This window comes from Garra rufa, chromosome 10 (genome assembly GCF_049309525.1).
Source record: "Garra rufa chromosome 10, GarRuf1.0, whole genome shotgun sequence".
Classification (NCBI taxonomy): Eukaryota; Metazoa; Chordata; class Actinopteri; order Cypriniformes; family Cyprinidae; genus Garra; species Garra rufa.
This window is the reverse complement of record NC_133370.1, coordinates 19,554,378-19,573,743: the sequence shown is the minus strand read 5'-3', so window position 1 is coordinate 19,573,743 and position 19,366 is coordinate 19,554,378. Positions and strand designations below refer to the sequence as shown.

Below are 19,366 nucleotides of genomic sequence, written 5' to 3'. Positions count from 1 at the left end.
AATATTAATTATTAATTAAACATTAATTTAATTATAATAATATCTATAATAATTGTAATAAAAATTACAATCCTAATCTCAAAAACATTATTTTGGCCCTTTCCACCAAAATAAATTAAAGCATACATATAATTATTTGTTTATTTATTTATTCATTCATTCATTCATTCATTCATTTTTAAGTTAATTAATTTGAAAGAAAATTAAATTAATTAAATATGATTACTTGAACATATAAATAGACAGTGGAGTCACATATGTATCGTGTTAAATTATATTGTCCTTTCTGCCAAATTAAATTAAATCATACATAAAAATATTTATTTATTTATTTATAACAGTTTTTATTCATTTACAAAGAAATTATATTTCAAATAGTTATTTTAATTATAACCATTTTCCCATTAAAAAAAATTTTTACAATCCTAATCTCTAAAACATTATTTTAGCCGTTTTTCACCCAAATAAATTAAAGCGTACATAGAAATATGTTAGTTCATTTTAAAAGAAAATAAAATTAATTAAATATAATTACTTGAACACACACACACACACACACACACACACACACATATATATATGACAGTGGAGTATGTATTTGTGGCCCTTTCCGACAAAATAAATTAAAGCAAACAAATAAATGAATTTTTTTCAAACAGTTTTTAATTATCTAAAAATAAATTGTATTTCTAATGATATTTTAATTATAATATTTTTTCCTGTGGAGACAGTTGAGTCACATATATATTAGTCCTACATTATTTTGGCCCTTTCCGCCAAAATAAATTACAGCAAAACATAGAAATTAATAAATTATACAAAAAAAAATTATAATAATAAAAAAAAAACAAAAATTATGTATTTATTAATAAATACATAAGTTTTAATTATTTTAAAATAAATTATTTTTCAGGTGATATTTTATAAAAAAAAAAATTTCCTTTTTTTTTCATCACAATCCTAATCTCTAAATCATTTGTGTTCTGAACAAATATGCATTATCCAGGTAGATGCTGCACTCTAGTGGTGGTAGAGTACATTTCCCCACTTCTTCTGTAAAGCTCACTGAGTGAAAATAGTGTTATATAAATGTGATTATTATAATCATTGTTTATAATTAATATATATATAATTAATATAACATGCTCTGCATCTTTGTCTTTTCATGTAGGCTCTCCAGGAGGCCATGATGAGTGTACTGTGGTGTTCAGCTAAAGGTGATGTTATTGATGACTGGTGTCGATGTGACTCTAATGCCTTTGGCACAGATGGACTCCCGACCTGTGCTCCTCTGCCTCAACCTATGTAAGTTTAGAGAATTGACTATTTCTAAAGTGAGGTTTTTAAAGTAGAAGTTCAAATCTTGGTCAGACATTAAGTCCTGAACGTTGATTTTATCCTCCTGTCAGGCTCAAGCTATCCCATTCATACGAGCCAAGCAGTTCATTGGTTATCATAGAATGGAATCATGCAGAGCCACCAATCGGAGTGAGAATTGTTGATTACCTCATCAGTCAAGAGAAGGTGACAGAGCGGACTGATCACTCCAAAGTTGAGACAGGTAGGTAAATTATGATATGAGCTTATACAAATACATATTGTCTTCTACAATAAGAGAAACAGCTGTGTAATAAGTGGGATAATGTACATTCAGCTACTCATTAGCGCAAATTAAACCCCTTCGGGTGATACAAGATCTCTCTGCCTCACGCTGGGGTCCTGATCATCCTGCCAGGGTTTATTTGGTGATGATGGTAACTGACTGCACATGAATATATGAAATCTAAATTAATTTAAATTGAATTTCCACAAACCACAAACTGAAATAATGTGGCTGTATTTTATGTTGAAGCGCAATAAAAATGCATTAATATTTTATAAAGATATTCAGTTCCTCTCATGCAGAGGGTTTGATTGTGCAATAAAATCCCTAACATAGTTACCTCAGAATTTACCTCTACCTGTGAATTAAAATATCACAATTTATTAAGAAGAACCCTGCAGTTAAGGGTTGTAAATCTGAGAGACGGCTGTTAAAATGAAGACTAAAGACCGTTTCAGAGGTAAAGTAAAACAAATGTGTCAATTTAGAGAATTGTGGACGTTCCAGTTGACACCATTGGTCCTATTATCGAGGGATGGAAGACACAGGCAAAGAAACTAGACATGATCATTCAGCACAAAACCATGAGAGAAGCCAACGATCACTTTGATTTAGCTTCATAGTTCAGTAGCAGATTCAGATAAAGGTCAACTATTCAACTGGATCATGTGGGAGGGAAGCACACAATAAGCCATTACTAAAAAGAACAAGCAAGGTACATCTAGAGTTTGCCAAAAAGCGTAATAATAACAGCTCATTTGTGTCATGGGATCAGTCAGATGAGACCAAGATAGAGTGTTGTAGTCTAAATTCAGCACGAGTTGATCATTCGTTATAGGCTGTGAAAATTGTAAGAGTATTTTCTGCTTTATTGTGTTGAGAAGTTTTGGATAAAGTATCCCATTTGGCCTCTAAATAATTAATAATCTGATTTAACCTGCGGCATGATCTGAAATGCCCTCCTGTTTTAGATTCTAGACAGTGATGTATTTGTGTAATTTTGAAAGAATGAAACAGTTTGAGGTGAATATTAAGTCAATATGTGCCTCACATCTCTATCCTGGGCATAATGGACATCACATGGGATTTCTCCATGAACATCAAAAACTCTCACCCCAGTCAGGGTGAATGTATGTTCATTCTAAGCCTTATTTATCAGATGGTGTGATCCTGGATGAAGTCCATGATGTTGTTCTGCCAGGGTTTGTTGAGCAGAATGAATATGTCCTAACCTGGAAGGCCCTGGCATGCCAAATAGGAGCACACCTCAGACACACTTACGCTTTCTGCCTAGGGCCTCTAACTCTAAATTTGTGCTTTTCACCTCTCGAGTCCCCCTGGTCTTCGTACTTGGGACTTACTGTGCTCTTATATCAGCGCCACAGATTTTATTCCACTTTAGGCAAGAGTTGAAATCGATTTTTCACACAGATGATCAATGGTTCTTCAGAAGGCCTTGCTGTGCTCTATATAGACGTAAGACACACATGTGGCTCGCTGAAAATGCTCTGTTTTGTATGTGTCAGACATATCGTGTGATTGATTGATCTGCTCACGGCTTAAACTGTGAAGTGTTGTAAATGCAATGAGAACTTGAGACCACCTTGAAGCTGGAGAAGGGCAGAGCCGCGGCAAGAGTTGATTCTGGTAATGATTAGGATTTAAGCCTTTCAGGATGAAGCAAAAGGATCATATGTTAAATAACCTTGATGAACACCAGAAACTTTATATCTAGGGCACTTCGCTTTTGCTACCAATTTCCTTCCCTGAAAAGAATAGTCAATCTCTGCCAATGCAGAGGGACTAACTACTGGCAGTGCAAGACTAAAAGTGTAAATAAATATATCTGGTGCATCTAGGTTTGGGTGTGTTTTGTGGGAACCATGAGGATGTAGGTTTGAATTAGGGCGTGACAAGTTCTAATTCTATTCGACCACACCTTCCTGTCTCTCTCGGTTTTGCTTGTGTTAAAAAAAAACATCTTCTTTTGCGAGTTATTAAGTAGAACTGTTAGATAAAAACAATTCTGAGAACATAGCAGTTGTTTTTTGTCCTCAAATTTAGACTTTTGACAAGTTTATATCTCAGTTCTTTGAAAAAATCTGAATTGCAAGAAAATAAGTCATACAAACTCGCATTTGTGAACTCACAACTGTGAAAAATAAAGTCAGAATTGCGAGAAAAAACAATTGACTTTTCTCGCAAATGCGAGTTTGTATCTCAAAATTCTGACTTATTTTCTCGCAATTCAGACTTTTTTTTCAGAATTGTCAGATATGAACTCGCAATTATAAGAAATTAAGTCAGAATTGTGAGGAAAAAAATTTTTGACCTTTTTTCTTGCAAATGTGAGTTTGTATCTCCCATTTCTGACTTTTTCCTCAGGATTGCATAATAGAACCTCGCAATTCTGACTTTTTATTTCTAAGAATCACATGATATAAAGTCACAATTGCAAGATATAAGCCTGCAATTCTGACTTTTTTCTCAGAAATGCATGATATAAACTCACAATTGTGATTTAAAAAAGTTGTGAGATGTAAAGTCTGATGTAAAAACTATTGATATTTCTCGCAATTCTGACTATTTTTGTGAGTTTATATCACACAATTCTTGGAAAAAAAAACAAGAATTGTGAGTGTATATCTGACAATTCTGAGGAAAAAAAGTCAGAATTGCGAGATATAAACTTTACATCTCACAATTTTGACTTTATGAATCACAATCGCGAGTTTATATCATGCATTTCTGAGAAAAAAAGTCAAAATTGCAAGTTTATATCTTGCAGTTCTGACTTTATAAATCGTATTAGTGAGTTTGTATCATGCAATTCTTGGAAAAAAAAAATGTCAGAATTGTGAGTTTGTATTATGCAATCCTGAGGAAAAAGTCACAAATGCGAGATACAAACATTTGCAAGAAAAAAATAGTTTTTTTCTCACAATTCTGACTTCATTTCCCATAATTGCGAGTTCATATCTGACAATTCTGAAAAAAGTCTGAATTGCAAAGAAATACGTGTGAAAATAATTGTGAAATACAAACTGGCATTTGCGAGAAAAAAGTCAATAATGAGTATATAGTGAATATATATCTGACAATTCTGAGAAAAAAAGTCAGAATTAGGAGATGTAAACTCATTTGCGAGAATTGTGAGTTAACAACTTGCAATTCTGACTTTATAAATCACATTTGCGAGTTTATATCATGCAATTCCTAGAAAAAAAGTCTGAATTGTGAGTTAACATTATTATTATTAATAATATCTTGAGCATATTAGAATTATTTCTGAAGTATCATGTGGCACTGAAGACTAGAGTAATGGCTTCTGAAAATTCAGATTTGCCTTTATAGGAATAAAATACATTCTAAAATATTTAAAAATTGAAAATAGAGAAATAGTGGGTGTTATTTTAAACTTTTTTTTACTGTATGTTTTGATCAAATAAATCCCTGGTGAGCCTAAAATACTTTTGTTAAATATTTTAAACACAAAAAAAAATCATACTGACTTTTATTTTAAGAGAGAGAATTGATTTGCTGGTTGTTCTTTGACAATGTAGTTTTCAACTTTTAACTTGGATAGTGCTTCTGTTTGGTCTTTAGGTCATTTTATGTGGCAGGCTATTCTGGAACTGCAGCCAAGCAAAATGAAACTCCTGAAATATAATGATCATTTCGCCTGTTGTAATGGTTACTACGCCCTTGTTTATATGTAAATGATTTCAGGCTTACACCTGTATCATTAGCTCTATAAAAGAGACTGATGCAGAACACATGTCCTCCCACTTTAGCGGTGCTTTTACCAAATATAGTGCGGAGTCCCAAACTCTGTTTGCACCATGACAGACTTTGGCTTCCCTGTTATATGTTCCTCTATCTTCATCCATTCCCCTCTTTTACTTCAAAGGCATGCCCATTGACTGTCCTCCTCCACCTCTGTTGCTGCCCGGTCCAAGTTAGACTTCAGACACGTCGTGGCTGTTAAAGCAGAAAAGAACATCATGTTATATCAAGTCCAAATGTGGAATTGTGAAAATGAGATTGATGAGGAGATGATCGCACAGGTCTTACTGCAAGCCAGATTCATATGGGTGTTTCTGTATTTTCCTCTTTATCCGCAGAGGTAACGTCTTGTTCTTTACAAGCCTCTGATTAAAAGGTGGCCAGAACCAGCAACTCTTCAGCCTTTCCTGGAAGGTTCTAAATGTACTCCACAAGCAAACTGATTATAAAACCTTATCCAATTTTTAAGCGCTCATAGGAAACATATGAGGGATTTTCTCATCTCGTACAAGGCTGTCCTTCATTTGCTGCAGAAAACCAGAGGCTGTAACTTGCTACCCACATTACAAGTCATTGCAATCCCTTGTTTATGTTTTACCAGGATTTGTTTGACATGTCTGTGCTAATAGCTGTGCAAAGCGCAGACGTTTTTGTTAACAAATTGCCATTTAATTTGTTCACTTAAAGGGATAGTTCACCCAGAAATGAAAAATCTGTCATTTACTCACCCTCATGTCATTCTAAACCTGTATGACTTGCTTTTTTCACTGAAACTTAAAAGAAGATATTTTGAGAATGTCCCAGTGTTTATTTTCTTATTAGGGGCCAAGCACCAAATTCATGTTAACTAGTCAAACCGTTCACAAATAATGTGTGAACAAATTGTGCTTCGGCATATTGAGACTTGGAGACTTGGAAACTTGGTGTGTGTTATAATAACCATGGTCTCGCGTAGCCAGACCTTCAAATTGACGGCTGAAGGTCTGGAATTCGTGGCAGCTTTCATTGGCCAAGGCCTGCCCATAAGACCGTTTGATCGTTTCTGTGCGTAGAAATGCCCCCACAACAACAGACTGGCGTGCAACAAGTCAGTCATTGAAATAACCAGCATTGAAAGATTACGAATAAGAGGGAGAACAAGCAGTAAGTCAGTAATTTGTTTGCGAACGTCGCAAATGTGTATAACAACAATGGCGTCTGCATAAGCACATTTTAGCAAAACGCCGAGTAAATCAGTCTGCGCTTTGTTTCCCGGTGGACCGAAAATAAACGCGACACTCGCGTCTCCCGGAAATCCGGTCAAATTCGACTAATCAGATGACGACTTCGACATTCCTGAAGTGTTTCCAGTTAAGCGTACCATATGCATCAGACGTTTAGCCAACGTTCCGTGGGCGTGACGTCTGAGGCTGAGACTATAATAACCATGACCTGAGGCTACCTGCACAGTTTTGGCGCAGCACCACCTAGTGGTCAGGAGATATGAAAAATGGCTGTTTTTGCTTAGAACTTCTGAATGGTTTGGCCAAATATCCCAAAACTGATCTCTTTAGATTTGGTGCAGCATGCCGAGTCAAACTATAATTTACCCATGTAAGCCATTAGCGTATCATTACAAAACTCAGTTTGTTTCTTCAGCACCATGCCCTGATGGTACTCAAAACATTTTGGAGCAGCGTCACCTTGTGGTCAAAACTTTAAATAATGAAATTTTCAAAAATAATAACTTTTGAGTTTATTAGCCTATTGTAATGAAATATATTCTAGTGTTGGGCGATATGCTCAATTTTCATATCGTCCTATCGTCAGCCTGTGAGATCGCCGATACACGATACTATCGTGCTAATTTATTTGATAATATGTAAATGTGTCAATATGTAATAAATTCCTTATTCGATTAAGGGTAGTTCATGTGACTGACACAGTTGTGCGTGTACAGAGCGCTGACGGTGACGTTAGTTCTGTCGGAGAGGTTCAAGTTTACTTTCGGTTTCATTCTCTGCTATCTTCAGTGAGTGGTAAATGTGCGTGCTTGAATGTAAATGAATGTATCTTTCTATACCCGTCATATTGTGATAATGTTACCGCTGTATGTCTGATCTTTGTCATCAGTTCATGTTGTAGTTCAGTTCAAATAGAATGATGAGAAACGGTGCCCGTGTAATTCACGTGCGTATGTTTAGCGCCATTTTATCGCATCGTAATTCTTGTTAACGCGTACAGATGTTACTGAGGTGAATGTCTATGTTTCCTATATACAGACGGATTCTGATATATCGTATTTCATTCAGCCTAAACCACATTTTACTACCTCTGTTATCCTAATGACTGTCTACACTTAAGTCTACACTTAATCTATGTATGATGAATAAATCTCTTACCCATTTTCACTGCACACATCTGCGGCGCGACGCAGCCACTCTATGCTTGTGTTTATACGACGGCAAGTTTCTGAGGCATCTTAGAACAGACTCTCCGCGCTGCATCGCTAAAGTTCGGTGCCTTTTTGACGGATAATAATAATAATCGTCTTACTATCGTCAAAGGCATCAGCAACAGGCGATATCTCTGACTATCGTCGATACACGATACTATCGTCTATCGGCACAACCCTAATATATTCCTTGGGTCATGACGAGAACATAGATACCAATTTTGCCATAGTCAGACGAACTTCCTCTCTGCCATTTTGATTTATGTTAAAAACTAACTTTTTCATATGCCTCCTAGACCATTGGTCCAATTTTCACCAAATTTGACTCAGATTATCTTCAGATAATGCTGGCAAAAAGTAATGGATTTCGTGTCAATATAATAAACGGTTACTGTGTAACAGCTCAACGAATTTGCTGGAATGATGCCAAACTGTGTCTGAGGCTGTATCTCTGCAAAGCTTTGACACCAAACTTTGTATGTGCCATTGTCATCTTACACTGGCCACGCTACATCAATTTAGTAACAGCACCACCTATTGGTCAAAAGTGAAAAAAACATCTGTTAAACATCAATATTGAAATTTGCCTACATAGCCTAATAATATATTTTAGTAATGTATTGATAAACAGTGCCTGTATGCATGTTTCATACAGATTACATAATCTGAGAATATTTGTTTTTTATTTGAATTGGTTCTTTTAAAAGTAGACATTCACTCTCTGTAGAAATATTTTTTGTCTGTAAGGCAAGTATACACAGAGTTTTGAAGTTTCAACAGAGTTCACAGAGACCGAGACGGCAGAAAGCACATCCTGTTTGCTTTCATTATTTTACAGAAGCACAGCTTTAGTTGTTATTCTGTGACCCTGGACCACAAAACCACTCTTAAGCAGCACAGATACATTTGTAGCAGTAGCCAAAAATACATACAAAATTAGCAATGTTTCTTTTATGCCAAAAATCGTTAGGATATTAAGTAAAAAACATGTTCTATGAAGATATTTTGTAAATTTCCTACCGTAAATATATCAACTTTATTTTTGATTAGAAATATACATTGCCAAGAATTTCATTTGGACAACTTTAAAGGCGATTTCCTCAATATTTCGATTTTTTTGCACCCTCAGATTCCAGATTTTCAAATAGTTGTATCTCAGCCAAATATTGTCCTATCCCAACAAACCATACATCAATGGAAAGCTTATTTATAATGTATAAATCTTAATTAAAAAATTACCCTTATGACTGGTTTTGTAGCTCAGGGTCACAAATTATATGTTGAATTGTATGTTGGAGAATTATGTTGAAAATATGTGGAGAATTTTAAAGCATTTGATTTGTGAACTGGCTCAATCAGCTCACAAAAAAAAAAATGTTCATGAATCTGATTGACTTGTTTCTCAGGCTTAAGTCACTGATTTGCTCCTTGACTGTAGAGTAAGATATCAGTTAACAAAAGCTTTGTCATCTGTTTCTCATATGACTACAGAAGGCTTGTAATACAGTCGTTATGGCTTTTTCTTAAGATACTTTTTGTAGCTTTCCAGCTCTCTAGTTTTTAGTAGAGAGTGAACTCATAAGTGTCTAAAAATGCTCCTACGTCAGTGTTCTGTAAATCATTGTAACTGTGAACATGCACGGAATTCACTTGGAAAGAGAAAAATCAGATTTGTACACATAAATAGCATGAACCACATTTACCATATTATTTTCTTCACCACATATACAATGAAATGATTGCTCTTTCCTGAAAATGATGTCCGGTGCTTTATTTTGTGTATGGTTGCCTAGAAACAAGATGTGGCTCAGCTTACCTTGTGGCTCCTTTTACCTTTGTCTTAGGGTGAGCAAACAATAACAGAATTTTCATTGTGACTGAACTATTCCTGTAAAAACAGACTCTAATTGGAATTTTTAAGTATTTACTGGACATCTTAGAAGTGAGAACCCATTGATAATATAGCAATAGCACACACTGTGAGTCTTTGCATGCTAATAGAGCACTTAATTGGAATCAGGCACACAACGTGACATCATAGCATTTGCTTTTCTCTCTCATGGTGTGGGAACCGAGTAAATGGGAAGTCTGCCTTCAGTCATCTCACCCCAACCAGACACGCTGTGAAAACAAACAGCTTTCCTCGCCAGACTGATGTCAGGACTTTGATCGCCAAGTAACAGCCGGGTTTACTCAAGGGTCATAGGGACATAACATCCTACCCATAAACAGACACGCTCTCTCCCACGGGTGGCATAAAGAACCGGGTGCCACACTTCCCCTAGTAAAGTAGAGGAACCTCACTTCCAAGCAGCAGGCAAAACAAGGCAATGTTTTTCCCGAAAAGGTGGAAGACACAGTTTCACTCCTGAGGAATTTTCCGTAGCACGGCTCCTGGAGGATGATCTCACTCTGTGTCTGCGAGTGGGGTCAGGTTCTGGAGCCTGAGCAGGTGCACTGCGGAAGCTGGCACTGATTGCACTGATTCACTCAGACTCCCACAAACCTGTGTGTCTGGGTGTGCACATACATTTCATTCTGGCAGGCATTTAACTCTGTGTTATTCGTTTGGGTGGGTGCTTTTCCATTTGCACTTTGCACATGTACTCTATGTGTGTTTGACAATGTTTATTCCATTACTCCAGCCTTCAGTGTCACATCATTCTTCAGAATTTTTTTTTTTTTACATTTTAATTATTTTTATTTCTTGTCAGGATTCTTTGATGAGTAGAAATTTCAAAAGAACATTTATTTGAAATAGAAATTCTTTGTAACATGCGTAATGTCTTTAGCGTTTGATCAATTTAACACATCCTTGCTAAACTAAATGTGACCCTGGACCACAAAACCAGTCATAAGGTTAAATTTTACAAAATTCATCATATGAAAGCTCAATAAATAAGTTTTCTATTGATATATGGTTTGTTACGATAGGACAATATTTGGCTGAGATACATCTATTTGAAAATCTGGAATCTGAGGGTGCAAAAAAATCAAAATACTGAGAAAATCACCTTTAAAGTTGTCCAAATTGAGCTCTTAACAATGCATATTACTAATCAAAAATTACATTTTGATATGTTTGCAGTAGAAATTTTACAAAAAATCTTCATGGAACATGATCTTTACTTGATTTCCTAATGATTTTTGGCATAAAAGAAAAATCAATAATTTTGACCCATACTATGTATTTTTGGCTATTACTACACATATACCCCAGCGACTTAAGACTGGTTTTGTGGTCCAGGGTCACAAATGTTAATTCCTTTTTTTTTTTTTTGTTTTTTTTTTTTACAAATCTTACAGACCCCAGACTTTCAATTTACTTCCAAGTTTTAATTTGATTTTAAATCCCAGATTTCCACTGTGAGCCCATAGACATAATATCCTGTGAGCACGTTATAGTGCGTTAATACTTGCAGTTCCAAATCATAACATCCCAAATCATAAAAACATGTTGTCTCCACCTGTTATAGAAACTCAAGGGCCTCAGGGTTTCTATCCAGGAAGATGGTTTTATGATGTACGGTTTCTGAGCTACAGATTTAGCAGAAATGGCTTGAACTGTGCTATAAAGGCCCGCCTTCATGTTTTTCAAATGTCAGGAGCCATCAACATGTGCTGCTGGGGATGTCTCCACCCAATAACTCTGTTTGTGTTTAATATGAAATTTTACATCAGTACATCTTGAAAGGAATAGTTCACCCAAAAATGTAATATTGCTTAAAATATACTTACCCTCAGGCCATAAGATGTAGGTAAGTTCTGCAAAGGGGACAGGACAACTAGGGCAGGGCCAGGGCATTGAAAATGAGTCATGGATGGGTATGACCCAAAACACACGGCCAAGGCAACAAAGGAGTGGCTCAAGAAGAAGCACATTAGGGTCCTGGAGTGGCCTAGGCAGTCTCCAGAACTAAATAGAAAATCTGTGGAGGGAGCTGAAGATTCGAGAAGCCAAATGTCAGCCCCGAAACCTTAATGACTTGGAGAGGATCTGCAAAGAGGAGTGGGACAAAATCCTTCCTGGGATGTGTGCAAACCTGATGGCCAACTGCAAGAAACGTCTGACCTCTGTGATTACCAACAAGGGTTTTGCTAAGTCAAGGGGGTCAAATACTTATTTCACTCATTCAATTGCAAATCAGTTTATAACTTTTTTGAAATGCGTTTTACCAGATTTTTTGTTGTTATTCTGGCTTTCACTGACTTTCTTTCTTTCTTTCTTTCTTTCTTTTTTCTTACTTGCTTTCTTTTTTTCTTACTTTTCTTTCTTTCTTTCTTTCTTTCTTTATTTTCTTTTTTTCTTTCTTATTTTCTTTTTCTTTCTTTCTTTGTTTCTTTCTTTCTTTTTTCTTACTTGCTTTCTTTCTTTTTTCTTACTTTTCTTTCTTTTTTCTTTCTTTCTTTCTTTCGTTTTTCTTTCTTTCTTTCTTTCTTTCTTTCTTTCTTTCTGTTCTTTTTTTCTTTCTTACTTTCTTTTTCTTTCTTTCTTTCTTTTTTTCTTACTTTCTTTTTTCTTACTTACTTTCTTTTCTTTCTTACTTTCTTTTTTTCTTTCTTTCTTTCTTTCTTTTTTCTTACTTTCTTTTTTCTTACCTTTCTTACTTTCTTCATTTCTTTCTTTTTTCCTTCTTTCTTACTTTCTTACTTTCTTTTTTCTTTCTTTCTCTCTTGCTTTCTCTTTCTTTCTTACTTTTTTCTTTCTTTCTTTCTTTCTTTTTCTTTTTTCTTCTTTCTTTCTTTCTTTCTTTCTTACTTTCTTTTTTCTTTCTTTCTCTCTTTCTTTCTTTCTTTCTTTACTTTTACTCACTCATTCAATTGCAAATCAGTTTATAACTTTTTTGAAATGCGTTTTACCGGATTTTTTGTTGTTATTCTGCCTCTCACTGACTTTCTTTCTTTCTTTCTTTCTTTCTTTCTTTCTTTCTTTCTTTCTTTCTTTCTTACTTTCTTTTTTCTTACTTGCTTTCTTTTTTTCTTACTTTTCTTTCTTTTTTCTTTCTTTCTTTCTTTCTTTCTTTCTTTATTTTCTTTTTTTCTTTCTTACTTTATTTTTCTTTCTTTCTTACTTTCTTTCTTTCTTTCTTACTTTCTTTCTTTTTTCTTACTTGCTTTCTTTCTTTTTTCTTTCTTTCTTTCTTTCTTTCTTTCTTTCTGTTCTTTTTTTCTTTCTTACTTTCTTTTTCTTTCTTTCTTTCTTTCTTTTTTTCTTACTTTCTTTTTTCTTACTTACTTTCTTTTCTTTCTTACTTTCTTTTTTTCTTTCTTTTTTTTCTTTTTTCTTACTTTCTTTTTTCTTACCTTACTTTCTTTTTCTTACTTTCTTCATTTCTTTCTTTTTTCCTTCTTTCTTACTTTCTTTTTTCTTTCTTTCTCTCTTTCTTTCTCTTTCTTTCTTACTTTTTTCTTTCTTTCTTTCTTTCTTTCTTACTTTCTTTTTTCTTTCTTTCTTTCTTTCTTTCTTTCTTTCTTTCTTTCTTTCTTTACTTTTACTCACTCATTCAATTGCAAATCAATTTATAACTTTTTTGAAATGCGTTTTACCGGATTTTTTGTTGTTATTCTGCCTCTCACTGACTTTCTTTCTTTCTTTCTTTCTTTTTTCTTACTTGCTTTCTTTCTTTTTTTCTTACTTTTCTTTCTTTTTTCTTTCTTTCTTTCTTACTTTCTTTCTTTCTTTCTTACTTTCTTTCTTTTTTCTTACTTGCTTTCTTTCTTTTTTCTTTCTTTCTTTCTTTCTTTCTGTTCTTTTTTTCTTTCTTACTTTCTTTTTCTTTCTTTCTTTCTTTCTTTTTTTCTTACTTTCTTTTTTCTTACTTACTTTCTTTTCTTTCTTACTTTCTTTTTTTCTTTCTTTTTTTTCTTTTTTCTTACTTTCTTTTTTCTTACCTTTCTTACTTTCTTTTTCTTACTTTCTTCATTTCTTTCTTTTTTCCTTCTTTCTTACTTTCTTTTTTCTTTCTTTCTCTCTTTCTTTCTCTTTCTTTCTTACTTTTTTCTTTCTTTCTTTCTTTCTTTCTTTTTTCTTCTTTCTTTCTTTCTTTCTTTCTTTCTTACTTTCTTTTTTCTTTCTTTCTTTCTTTCTTTCTTTCTTTCTTTCTTTCTTTCTTTCTTTACTTTTACTCACTCATTCAATTGCAAATCAATTTATAACTTTTTTGAAATGCGTTTTACCGGATTTTTTGTTGTTATTCTGCCTCTCACTGACTTTCTTTCTTTCTTTCTTTCTTTTTTCTTACTTGCTTTCTTTCTTTTTTTCTTACTTTTCTTTCTTTTTTCTTTCTTTCTTTCTTTATTTTCTTTTTTTCTTTCTTACTTTCTTTTTTTTCTTTCTTTCTTTCTTTCTTTTTTCTTTCTTTTTTCTTACTTTCTTTTTTCTTACCTTTCTTACTTTCTTTTTTCTTACTTTCTTCATTTCTTTCTTTTTTCCTTCTTTCTTACTTTCTTACTTTCTTTTTTCTTTCTTTCTCTCTTTCTTTCTTTCTTTCTTTCTTTCTTTACTTTTACTCACTCATTCAATTGCAAATCAGTTTATAACTTTTTTGAAATGCGTTTTACCGGATTTTTTGTTGTTATTCTGCCTCTCACTGACTTTCTTTCTTTCTTTCTTTCTTTCTTTCTTTCTTTCTTTTTTCTTACTTGCTTTCTTTCTTTTTTTCTTACTTTTCTTTCTTTTTTCTTTCTTTCTTTCTTTATTTTCTTTTTTTCTTTCTTACTTTCTTTTTCTTTCTTTCTTTCTTTCTTTCTTTCTTTCTTTCTTTTTTCTTACTTTCTTTTTTCTTACTTACTTTTCTTTCTTACTTTCTTTTTTTCTTTCTTTCTTTCTTTCTTTTTTCTTTCTTTTTTCTTACTTTCTTTTTTCTTACCTTTCTTACTTTCTTTTTTCTTACTTTCTTCATTTCTTTCTTTTTTCCTTCTTTCTTACTTTCTTACTTTCTTTTTTCTTTCTTTCTCTCTTTCTTTCTTTCTTTCTTTCTTTACTTTTACTCACTCATTCAATTGCAAATCAGTTTATAACTTTTTTGAAATGCGTTTTACCGGATTTTTTGTTGTTATTCTGCCTCTCACTGACTTTCTTTCTTTCTTTCTTTCTTTCTTTCTTTCTTTTTTCTTACTTTCTTTTTTCTTTCTTTCTCTCTTTCTTTCTTTCTTTCTTTCTTTACTTTTACTCACTCATTCAATTGCAAATCAGTTTATAACTTTTTTGAAATGCGTTTTACCGGATTTTTTGTTGTTATTCTGCCTCTCACTGACTTTCTTTCTTTCTTTCTTTCTTTTTTCTTACTTGCTTTCTTTCTTTTTTTCTTACTTTTCTTTCTTTTTTCTTTCTTTCTTTCTTTATTTTCTTTTTTTCTTTCTTACTTTCTTTTTTTCTTTCTTTCTTTCTTTCTTTTTTCTTTCTTTTTTCTTACTTTCTTTTTTCTTACCTTTCTTACTTTCTTTTTTCTTACTTTCTTCATTTCTTTCTTTTTTCCTTCTTTCTTACTTTCTTACTTTCTTTTTTCTTTCTTTCTCTCTTTCTTTCTTTCTTTCTTTCTTTACTTTTACTCACTCATTCAATTGCAAATCAGTTTATAACTTTTTTGAAATGCGTTTTACCGGATTTTTTGTTGTTATTCTGCCTCTCACTGACTTTCTTTCTTTCTTTCTTTCTTTCTTTCTTTCTTTCTTTCTTTCTTTTTTCTTACTTGCTTTCTTTCTTTTTTTCTTACTTTTCTTTCTTTTTTCTTTCTTTTTTTCTTTCTTTCTTTCTTTCTTTTTTCTTTATTTTTTCTTACTTTCTTTCTTTCTTTCTTTCTTTCTTTCTTTCTTTTTTCTTACTTTCTTTTTTCTTACTTACTTTTCTTTCTTACTTTCTTTTTTTCTTTCTTTCTTTCTTTCTTTTTTCTTTCTTTTTTCTTTCTTTTTTCTTACCTTTCTTACTTTCTTTTTTCTTACTTTCTTTTTTCTTTCTTTCTCTCTTTCTTTCTTTCTTTCTTTCTTTACTTTTACTCACTCATTCAATTGCAAATCAGTTTATAACTTTTTTGAAATGCGTTTTACCGGATTTTTTGTTGTTATTCTGCCTCTCACTGACTTTCTTTCTTTCTTTCTTTCTTTCTTTCTTTCTTTCTTTTTTCTTACTTTCTTTTTTCTTACTTTCTTTTTTCTTACTTACTTTTCTTTCTTACTTTCTTTTTTTCTTTCTTTCTTTCTTTCTTTTTTCTTTCTTTTTTCTTACTTTCTTTTTTCTTACCTTTCTTACTTTCTTTTTTCTTACTTTCTTCATTTCTTTCTTTTTTCCTTCTTTCTTACTTTCTTACTTTCTTTTTTCTTTCTTTCTCTCTTTCTTTCTTTCTTTCTTTCTTTACTTTTACTCACTCATTCAATTGCAAATCAGTTTATAACTTTTTTGAAATGCGTTTTACCGGATTTTTTGTTGTTATTCTGCCTCTCACTGACTTTCTTTCTTTCTTTCTTTCTTTCTTTCTTTCTTTTTTCTTACTTTCTTTTTTCTTTCTTTCTCTCTTTCTTTCTTTCTTTCTTTCTTTACTTTTACTCACTCATTCAATTGCAAATCAGTTTATAACTTTTTTGAAATGCGTTTTACCGGATTTTTTGTTGTTATTCTGCCTCTCACTGACTTTCTTTCTTTCTTTCTTTCTTTTTTCTTACTTGCTTTCTTTCTTTTTTTCTTACTTTTCTTTCTTTTTTCTTTCTTTCTTTCTTTATTTTCTTTTTTTCTTTCTTACTTTCTTTTTTTCTTTCTTTCTTTCTTTCTTTTTTCTTTCTTTTTTCTTACTTTCTTTTTTCTTACCTTTCTTACTTTCTTTTTTCTTACTTTCTTCATTTCTTTCTTTTTTCCTTCTTTCTTACTTTCTTACTTTCTTTTTTCTTTCTTTCTCTCTTTCTTTCTTTCTTTCTTTCTTTACTTTTACTCACTCATTCAATTGCAAATCAGTTTATAACTTTTTTGAAATGCGTTTTACCGGATTTTTTGTTGTTATTCTGCCTCTCACTGACTTTCTTTCTTTCTTTCTTTCTTTCTTTCTTTCTTTCTTTCTTTCTTTCTTTTTTCTTACTTGCTTTCTTTCTTTTTTTCTTACTTTTCTTTCTTTTTTCTTTCTTTTTTTCTTTCTTTCTTTCTTTCTTTTTTCTTTCTTTTTTCTTACTTTCTTTCTTTCTTTCTTTCTTTCTTTCTTTTTTCTTACTTTCTTTTTTCTTACTTACTTTTCTTTCTTACTTTCTTTTTTTCTTTCTTTCTTTCTTTCTTTTTTCTTTCTTTTTTCTTTCTTTTTTCTTACCTTTCTTACTTTCTTTTTTCTTACTTTCTTTTTTCTTTCTTTCTCTCTTTCTTTCTTTCTTTCTTTCTTTACTTTTACTCACTCATTCAATTGCAAATCAGTTTATAACTTTTTTGAAATGCGTTTTACCGGATTTTTTGTTGTTATTCTGCCTCTCACTGACTTTCTTTCTTTCTTTCTTTCTTTCTTTCTTTCTTTCTTTCTTTCTTTTTTCTTACTTTCTTTTTTCTTACTTACTTTCTTTTCTTTCATACTTTCTTTTCTTTTTCTTTCTTTCTTTTTTCTTACTTTCTTTTTTCTTACCTTTCTTATTTTCTTTTTTCTTTCTTTCTTACTTTCTTCATTTCTTTCTTTTTTCCTTCTTTCTTACTTTCTTTTTTCTTTCTTTCTCTTTTTTACTCTTTTCTTTCTTTCTTTCTTTCTTTCTTTCTTTCTTTCTTTCTTTTTCTTTCTTACTTTTTTCTTACTTGCTTTCTTTCTTTTTTCTTACTTTTCTTTCTTTCTTTTTTCTTTCTTTCTTTTCTTTTTTTCTTTCTTACTTTCTTTTTCTTTCTTTCTTTCTTTCTTTCTTTCTTTCTTTTTCTTTCTTTCTTTCTTTCTTTTTCTTACTTTCTTTTTTCTTACTTACTTTCTTTTCTTTCATACTTTCTTTTCTTTTTCTTTCTTTCTTTTTTCTTACTTTCTTTTTTCTTACCTTTCTTATTTTCTTTTTTCTTTCTTTCTTACTTTCTTCATTTCTTTCTTTTTTCCTTCTTTCTTACTTTCTTTTTTCTTTCTTTCTCTCTTTCTTTTTCTTTCTTACTTTTTTCTTTCTTTCTTTTTTCTTTCTCTCTTTCTTTCTTTCTTTCTTTCTTTCTTTCTTTCTTTACTTTTACTCACCCATGCAATTGCAAATCAGTTTATAACTTTTTTGAAATGCGTTTTACCGGATTTTTTTGTTGTTATTCTTTTTTTCTTTCTTACTTTCTTTCTTTCTTTCTTTTTTTCTTACTTTCTTTTTTCTTACTTACTTTCTTTTCTTTCTTACTTTCTTTTCTTTTTCTTTCTTTCTTTTTTCTTTCTTTTTTCTTACCTTTCTTACTTTCTTTTTTCTTACTTTCTTTCTTACTTTCTTCATTTCTTTCTTTTTTCCTTCTTTCTTACTTTCTTTTTTCTTTCTTTCTCTTTCTTTCTTACTTTTTTCTTTCTTTCTTTCTTTTTCTTTTTTCTTCTTTCTTTCTTTCTTACTTTCTTTTTTCTTTCTTTCTCTCTTTCTTTCTTTCTTTCTTTCTTTACTTTTACTCACTCATTAAATTGCAAATCAATTTATAACTTTTTTGAAATGTGTTTTTCTGGATTTTTTTTGTTGTTATTCTGTCTCTCACTGTTCAAATAAACCTACCATTTAAATTATAGACTGGTAATTTCTTTGTCAGTGGACAAACATACAAAATTGGCAGGGGATGAAATATTTTTTTTCCCTCACTGTATACTGTATAAAAATTGTGGGCATCTGGGAGCCGCTATTAATATGCAGGGCATTGAAATCGCTTTTGAATGCACTCTTGATTTTACTTTCACTTTCAAGATTCGCGATCACATGTCATCAATCAGCCATATTGGCGGCACTGAACATAAACAACGCCACTGAACCGGATGAAACTTGCATATTTTGCTGATTATTGCTGCTGAAAATGCTAATTTATTGTCATGTTTTGGACTGTACTAATCGGTCAGACCAGGAAAAACATTTGGAGTGCTATAAACTGCCAAAAAAATATAACAAATCAAGGAGAAGAGTACAAAAAACTGTCTGAGGAACAAAAGGCATTTGTGGTTGGCCAAACTGAACCAGTATTTCCATGGCAAGTATCAGAATCAAACTTACATTTAACTGCCCTACAATTTTGAACATTTGGTTACGTGTTTGATTATGTGTTGTGATTTTATGATTACTTAGAGGTTTGCAGTTAGTAGTAGTTACAATTTTTATATGTTTTATAATCTGTTTAAAGCCCGGGACACACCAACCCAACGCCAACCAACTAGCGCCGACGAAAGCCGACCATCTTGTCGCCTCTAATCGGCTGCGTCTGCAAGCGTCTGGGCAATTAAACTGAGCTCGAACACTCCGAACTGACGACACCCGACTACAAACTAGAAGGTGCTTTCTGCACATGTGTGATACCGTTGCGCACCTGCAGATGGCAGTAGTCCTTTATGTCCAGTGTTGTGCAAGTTACTTCCAAAATGTAATACATTATATATTACTAGTTA

General features: G+C 32.2%; 1 protein-coding gene across 1 annotated transcript in view; it reads left to right on the top strand.

The window, feature by feature from the left end:
* Positions 1-19,366, top strand: part of astn1 (astrotactin 1) — a 344,209-nt gene that overhangs the window by 301,268 nt on the left and 23,575 nt on the right. Inside the window, exons 25-27 of the mRNA XM_073849391.1 lie at positions 1,007-1,029; positions 1,172-1,305; positions 1,410-1,561. Of these exons, the coding sequence (XP_073705492.1) occupies positions 1,007-1,029; positions 1,172-1,305; positions 1,410-1,561 (309 nt within the window). The remainder of the gene's footprint in view (positions 1-1,006; positions 1,030-1,171; positions 1,306-1,409; positions 1,562-19,366) is intronic.